The sequence below is a fragment of the Lepidochelys kempii genome, chromosome 7, assembly GCF_965140285.1.
Source record: "Lepidochelys kempii isolate rLepKem1 chromosome 7, rLepKem1.hap1, whole genome shotgun sequence".
Taxonomy (NCBI): Eukaryota; Metazoa; Chordata; order Testudines; family Cheloniidae; genus Lepidochelys; species Lepidochelys kempii.
In genome coordinates this window covers 105,921,333-105,929,622 of record NC_136386.1, presented here as the reverse complement: position 1 = coordinate 105,929,622, position 8,290 = coordinate 105,921,333, and the positions used below count along the sequence as shown (strand labels likewise).

At 42.4% G+C, this 8,290-nt stretch overlaps 1 protein-coding gene across 1 annotated transcript; it reads left to right on the top strand.

The window, feature by feature from the left end:
• Nucleotides 1–3,184: 3,184 nt before the first annotated feature.
• On the top strand, nucleotides 3,185–4,992 carry HMX2 (H6 family homeobox 2). Its single transcript, XM_073354962.1, has 2 exons — nucleotides 3,185–3,464; nucleotides 4,445–4,992. Exons 1-2 carry the CDS (start codon nucleotides 3,185–3,187, stop codon nucleotides 4,990–4,992), a joined length of 828 nt encoding a protein of 275 aa, XP_073211063.1.
• The last annotated feature ends 3,298 nt before the right edge of the window (nucleotides 4,993–8,290 follow it).

The following is an 8,290-nucleotide window of genomic DNA, read 5'->3' as shown; positions in this document are numbered from 1 at the left end:
GATTAAAGCTGACCATTTGTAATGTGTCTCGACCCCGTTGAAAAGCACAGAAAAGGTTAATGTGGTAAAGCAGGACAGCACCTGCCCCTCGCAGGGAGAGGAGTTGGAACACTTTTCCTAATCAATTAGTCCATTAATGAGTCTATCAAGTAGTTAAGTAGTTAAAGATTATGCAGCTGGTCTGGGTAACAGTCGTCATCTCGCTATACCTAATTATATTATAAGTACCTTATTCAATATACCAGACATAATACGGTGACTTGGAGTTAATGAAAATGTCATTTTAAAACGTCTTGACATTTGTCTATATTGATTTGTATATTTCCATCTCATTCACTCTCTCCCACCCCGCGCCCGGATTTGTTTTTTTTTATTTTTTGGGGGTGGAGGGTGAACAAACATGTTATTAAAAGAATCAACAGATTGAAGCAGGGGGTCCCCAGTATATGTGACCAGAGGAAAGAGAAACCCATTTCCTCCTCTCACCTCAGCCCTTTTTGGTGGGATCCATTTTGCTTGAAGGCAGAAGGCATGGATCTCTTTCCCCTGTGTAACCTGATTAGGGACAGTGTAAGATTGGGTTGAAAAAATGTTTTGAACCCATCCACAAGCCAATAAGGATATCAGAAAATGTATGTAATCTAACGCACGGGGACTGAAGTGAGCTGTAGCTCACGAAAGCTCATGCTCAAATAAATTGGTTAGTCTCTAAGGTGCCCCAAGTCCTCCTTTTCTTTTTGCGAATACAGACTAACACGGCTGTTACTCTGAAAGTTGGAGAATAGTTATCTGCGCATTTCTCTTAGCGGAATAGCTTCCCCCTTGTACGCGGAGTCTTCAGTGTGGTTTTCCCAGACCTGTTTATGAACCTTGTGCTTCCGTGTCCGATGCAGTTCTGTAGCTAAACAAGATTTCGAAATTCTCCTGATCATATTGCTTTCAAATGTTTCATATGCCAACGGTGACATGGTGCTATCCAAATCAGGTGAGAATATGATCTTTGGATAATATATTGCAGCAAGTAACATGTTCACTGTATGATAGCACGGTTACAAATAGGAAGTTCGGGGGGAAACAGGAATTGACTGGCCCTCCAATTAATGCAGAGGTTCTCATGCTAGAAGGCCCGGGCCACAACATTTAGCTTTGAACTTTAGGAAAACCGCCAGCTCCCTTTGAAATGTCTGTAGAAGGTAAAGGAAAAGAAGTTATAGTATGCAGACTTCCCTGCTGTGATAAGGCAGATTTTGACCAGGTGTACTGTACCTATGTTGTGCATTTGTGTAAATCCTGAAGTAGTGGCTTTAATTAAACCAACAGTGAACTGAGCTTTCAAATCGCTGCCGATTTGCCACTAGTACAGGTTACATCCTTCTTCATCTCTGCCAACTAGAATACACCTTACGTACTGTTGTAAAATAAGTAACCTCCTATCCTAATGAAATTGTAACGGGATTAAGGAGCGGGATGGTTGCAACCCTTAATGATCGTGTTATCATTGAACTCCTCTAGAGGAAGTGGTTTTAAGACTTTGAAAGAGAGAGTTTTCCTTTCCAATTTCATGTCTTGGATGAAGGATGTACAATCCCAGAGGAAGTGAAGCGAGTGCCAGTGTAGTTACAACGATCACAATTAATTTTGTAAATCCCAATAGAAATGCCACCTGAACAGGATTTTAATATGGATATAGGTATCTGGCTGCACACAAAGATTTATTACATCCCCCGGGGGAGGTTAGGGATGTACCTGCATCGTTTTGGGATAGGAAATGCGTTTCCTAGGTTGGATTGCATCCTACCATTGATACCTTTACTAAATGTCCCTTGCCTAGGCTTCTTGGCGCCAGGCAACTCAAATCCATTTAGTCTTTTCATCTCTCCCGCAATCTCCCAGCAGTGTACAAGCGGCAAATCTGGCTCACCCGGAAAGGAGTCAGATCTTTGTGAGCCTGATATAACTCGTGAGCTGTTTGGCTGGCTCAATGTCTTAAAGACAAGCAGTTAAACTTGGGATGGAGATTCATTCAGTCCTGCACGGGGGCCATTTCGATCTTTCGGTGGATGTTGTTAGATAATATTCAGGGGCCCACTGAAAACAGCCAATAATTAATTAGGACGTTGTTGGGGAGTTACTCAACAGACGCTTCTTGTTTAAATTACCCCTTCTTTAGGTCGGAGAGAGGATATTAGTTACAAAATGGAAGCCGGTGCCTTAATCAAACCAAATTCTCCTCTACCACCTGGAATTTTCTAAATCTAATTTGCTTGCGTTTTTATTTTAAATAATGATAATAAATTCGAGGCTTTTTTTTCTGCTCCCAGGTTTGCCTGTTTTTGCTGGGGCTGTGTTCTCTCTGGTGTAGGAATGCTCCCCGGCTCCTGAAAAGTTCATTTGGAAATATACAAAAGCATTTCCCCTTACACTGGGAAGGACAAAATGAAAAGGGAGTCATTTACTCGACGTCCTATATCATTTTATGTGCAGCGTCAAAACTCCTGTCTTTAAATCTGTATGCTCAAATGTTGCTTGTTAGGCAGCAGACTAGCAAATCAATTTCACGAGCAAAAACCCACGGACATGCACAATGTGTTTATTTAAACAACAACCCCCTGTTTTAAATAAGCGATTCAGACCACATCCGTTCACCCGCAGTTTCCACCCAAAACGTTACAAACGAGGTGATGGAGAAGGAGTAGACACGTAGACAGATGCTTGTTTGCCATCTATTTTCTCCCTATTAGCGGCCGGCTTTAAACTGAGCCCTTCACTTGTAAGCTTAATGAGCGGCTGCGATCCAGTTCTGCTGACTTCAGCCAGCAGCCCCCCGAAAACCAGCGGGCTTGCGGGGGGCTAGAATTTTGAAACTTTCCGGGGCTGCCAGCAGTCTGTGATTGGCCCTGGCAGATGTAACCTCCATGCAAATGAAGCCACGCCACCCCGCCGCCTGGAGATCAGTAGAGATCTGAGAGAGAAAGGAGCATGCATTCCGGCTGGGCAAGCTCAGGGAAAACCTGCAAAGACACGCCAAAAACACACCCCAAAACACAACCAAAACAAGCCCAGACAAGAAACCCAAGCCCCCCCCAGCCGCCCCAGACCCTCAGGCACACGCACTCACACACACCTTCCCCGACAGTGGCTCTAAAGGGAGAGCTTTCTTCCTCTTATTTCTTATGAACCCAGGATGAGCAACAAAGAAGACCCGAGCAAGTGTTGCCCCGCAGCCGCTCCGATCTCCAGTTTTACCATCCAGTCCATCCTGGGCAGCGGTACCTCGGAAGGGGGCAGGGAGCCCAGTTCCAAGGCAGCGGGCGCCTGGCAGGGCAGGAAGCTAAGTCTGTCCGTGTCCTCAGAGGAAGAGGAGCCGGAGGAGAGCTGGAAACATCACGGCTGCTTCTGTCCTGAGACGCAGGGCCCCAAAGAAACTTGCCACAAACACCAGCCCATCAGTTTCACGTGTCTCAGTAAGTACTGGACAAATTTGCCTCCTTAGGAAGTATGTAGATCTCCACCTCGCTAGATGTTAATATCTAGAATGACAGCTCTCCACCGTGCATTCGCTCTTCTCGCTCGGGTTTTTAGTTGGTGAAACCTTTTCATTTACATCTTAGCGTGGAATATACAGTATGTTGTGACCAGTTTATAGGGGTCTGTCTAAACGCAGGGGAAATCAGTGTCTCGGGCGTTTGGGTGTACAAGCCCTTTGAAAACATCTATTGTCAAACGGTAACATGTACATAGCGTGTTCTTTTCTTTCGTTTTTGTTGGTGGTGGTGTTTCACGGAACATTTGGGCTGATTTCTGGCCAAACTGAGTTCGTGTCGGATCCTTACCGGATTTGGTACAAAAGGTTTAGAGATACCTTAGATTTTTGTCCTTTCCCTGCATATTTTCCTCCTTCCCTTGTGAACGATTATCCATTTGACATGATTGATAACTGTGCTTTTCTTAGATTGTTCTTTTTTACAGCTCCCGCGTAAGGGGAAGAAAGCTGTTAGTTCTTAGCATTATTTGGGAATAAACGGGCTGTGGAATGTTATGCTATAAAGTAAGATCTACCAGCTCTTCTGCTGTAGGAAAGAAACACCTTTAAACAACAACCAACCAACCATTCCCCCTCTCCCCCCCAACTCCTTGTTATTCACGTATTTTCACGGAGGATAGAAGGGATGTATTTTAAAAGTAAAGAACCTCTTCATTCTGGAAGCTGGCTTTCCTCAACACTTGAGCTTGGAAACAGAATGAACTGGAACTTTGGAGCTGCACATTGCGGCTGTGAAATTGACTTGATTTTCTTTAGCTAGTGTCTGTGCACTGGTGGAGCTAGTAAAAATGAGCGTTTGCTATGTTTAGAGCTTTTTTTTTTTTTTTTTTTTGGATACGCTGTAGAGTGTCTGATGCGGAATATCTCTGTTTGTTTGCTTGTTTGTTCGTTTTCTTCAAGGCAATCCAAAGGGGAATGGAGGAGCAATGACGGTGAATACAGACAGGACGCAATTCCTCTCCCAATCCCAACAGGACTTGAAGGAGGAAAAAGAGAAACACTTCCCTCCAAACTCCCCGTCTTCTGGGGAGAGACAAAGGGACGGAGGGGACAGGCAGGCTAATTCAGCCAAAAAGAAGACCCGCACCGTTTTCTCCCGGAGCCAAGTGTACCAGTTGGAATCTACCTTTGACATGAAGCGATACCTGAGCAGCTCGGAGAGGGCCTGCTTGGCCTCCAGTTTGCAGCTGACGGAGACCCAGGTGAAAACCTGGTTCCAGAACCGCAGGAACAAATGGAAAAGGCAACTCTCGGCAGAACTGGAGGCGGCCAATATGGCTCATGCCTCAGCTCAGACATTAGTGGGGATGCCCCTGGTTTTCAGAGACAATTCCCTTCTGAGAGTGCCAGTGCCCAGGTCGATCGCCTTCCCAGCCCCTTTATACTACCCAGGCAGCAACTTGTCAGCCTTACCTCTCTATAATCTCTACAACAAGATCGACTACTGACTCTGAAAGCCGACGGCACTGTCTCCTTCTCTGTATAGCTCTCCGATGGCCGCCATGACCTTCCATAGATTTCACCCGTCTGTATCCACTGGAAACCAAATGTGCTTCTTGCAATGTTAAGAAATACACCATGTGTATTCATTATTTTTATTTATCGGATCTTCTCGATTTGTTTGTTTATGTTCTAGGCTGGCATAGTGTTTTTATGTACGATCGCCATGCATTATCCCACCAGACATAGCTGACTTTCTGAGCTTCACGGGACTTTAAAAACAAAGTGCAGCCGTCTCTCTATCTACATGTGCAGGTAGGAAAAGGCCCAGGGCACTTGGTTATTTGTCTCTGCAATTGTATAGGCCAATTTCAACACCCCCCCCCTTTTCCTGAATATTATTCTATCACTTGAAAATAAAATAAAAAAAAACATATTTCAGATCTGTAAATATTTTTAAAGAAAATAAAACATTTTAAACATCGTTTGTAACTTTTGCCAAGTTGATTGCATATTTCAGTTCAAAACGCAAAGCGCACTCTTGTTGAACTGCATGTGTGGTGTTAGCCGTGAAGGAGGTTACAACTAGCAGGGAGAGGGACAGACGCCTCTTGAGTTGTGCCGCCTCTCAGTTCACGAGAAACTTTCAACAGCTGTTTCCGACTGAATTCAGGAAATGCTATAATTCTTTCTTTTGAGTTACAAGAGCCCCTGACGTCCACCAGCGGGATTCCACCTACTTCTGGAGGCCCTTGCAGCAAAGTCAACCGAACATGAACTGTGCACTGATCAAAACAGGGCTGGAAATATTGAGTTATTCAAAGTGAAGTAAACTGGCAGCTGCGCTGTAGGAAGAGTAAAAAAAAAAAAATGGCTAGTGGGAAAATAAAATCTTAGCTTAGGCAAGTCACTGTGAGACCTTCAATAACTGTAATAATATGCAAAAAGAAAAGGAGTACTTGTGGCACCTTAGAGACTAACCAATTTATTTGAGCATGAGCTTTCGTGAGCTACAGCTCACTTCATCGGATGCATACCGTGGATAGTCTCTAAGGTGCCACAAGTACTCCTTTTCTTTTTGCGAATACAGACTAACACGGCTGCTACTCTGAAACCTGTAATAATATGTTAGCCTTTTCCATTCTATTTAGGCTCTGCCAAGCGAAATGCATCAGAAGTTATCAACACCAGTGACTTTTAGTTTGTATAAAGACTCTAAAATATTGAAAATGCTGCAACTAATCATTCATTTTTAAATAGAATATCTAAATGTAGTTACACCCACCACTATGTACCCCCAATCAGCATTGTCTATATAGGTGCACACTGTTGTCTGATATTTTTCTACTTCATATTTACACCCCTCTTCTCGCCAGAAAACCATACTGAGGCTATGCATGTGAAGAAATATTTTTCTTCCTCACCTCCTCCATTATAAGTATCGTGAATGGGAAACGTAGACTACAGACTGTAGTCCCCAAACCTTGCAAATGTCAAATACGTTTGGATCACAGCAGCCCTGGTGTCTTTATCTGGAAATAAGATGAACCTTCTTTATTAAGTGATCAGAGCAGAGAGGTGTTTCCGGAAATGAGGGGTGTTTTTTTATAGTTTGCAGTGTATTCTGCTAAATGCCACGATCACATGTAAAGTGCTTGCCAGCTCCTTTTAATAGAAATGGGACATTCGGAGCCATGATTGATTTTAGCGCTCAGCCGCTTCTCTTGCAAGTGCTAAAAACACCTGCAGCCTCCTCTGTACAGAGGATGAAGTGAATCGTTTAAACAAAAAGTAAATACTTCATCAAGTGTTATTTAAATTGCAGGTACTGTTGCATTTTTATCAGAGCCACCTGTTCCTTGGTTAAGGTTTTGAATACAGGAAGATATTTTAAGAAGCAATAACTTTCAACGGACATTGCATATAAAGCCTGCTGCAGTTTCCACGATATGCATCTGAAGAAGTGAGCTGTAGCTCACGAAAGCTTATGCTCTAATAAATTGGTTAGTCTCTAAGGTGCCACAAGTCCTCCTTTTCTTTTTGCGAATACAGACTAACACGGCTGTTACTCTGAAACCACCAAAAAAATGGAGCCTGAGGATTATAACGGCATCATCCTTATAAATGTAATGAAATGAAAACTCTCTCCGTGTTTCCCTTCATGTAAAACCAAACATTTGAAAAAGACGTTTAAAGTATTTTGGAGTATCAAATTCAATAAACTATAGTGAAGGGCTTCGGGTGAATATTTTTCAGATGAAAATCAAACTCATGGTTTGCTATGATTCAGGATCATTTAATCACATTATCATCTTTAATTTTTGCCCAGAGCTGGCATTTAAACAAATTAAATTCACTGAAACGTTTTGCATTTTCACTCTCGATTCTTCCATAATTAATATTATTAACAGCTAAATTATCAGCTCTTTCTAAAATACACCAGAAATAAGAGGCTGAGATTAATGTGAAGTTTCACTACACTGTTATTGCATTTCAAAAGCTTTTTATGATCACAATCACACCAGGCTCTTCTCTGTACATACACACATACAAAAATAGTCTTATTTATTGCATTATATTAAGGAAAATAAAAAATAAATTCAAATATCTCACTCGAGGTTCATTGTTAATAAAAATATTTCAGATTCCTTTGTAGCCCCCTACATTTTAAAATAATCCTTTGACATACTCCTCCAAGCTAGAGAAATGAAAGGACGCCTTTTCTATTGTCCATTAGTAATTACCCTTGTTAGCTTGGTGAGAAGCAGACATCTTGAGTCATATATACAGCATGTTTGCAACAGCAAGACTATATCGGTGTGGAATTGGCTGCTTTCCACTCTCTTTACATTGGTAAAGGCAGAAGCTTACTCCTAGGGATGATCCGGAAGGCAGCCAGTACTAATTCCAGATTGGACTGAAGGAACCTTTACAATCAGAGTCTCTCCCCCCACCCTGTCAATCGTGAAACTTTTTGATTCTCTGTGGGTAGTATTAAGATACAATAAATCAGTGCGTAAGCTTCAGTTCATTCGCACTATTTTATATAACTGCCTATCTTACTTTTGGGAGCAGGCGTTTAGAATTAATTTCCAATTAAAACAAATTTGACTTTTCTTAGAGTCTAATTGTCCTTTGCATTTCTCATTAATAAAACCCAATGCGATGTAAGATTATGCAAATAAATCAGGAAGAGCTTTTGATGTCCAAGAATTAAAGAGAGTGGGCGAAAAACGAAATCGCTCAAAACTGCAAGGGGAATGCCGCAGCTACATCACAGAGGCATGAAGAGTACAAGTGGAATAA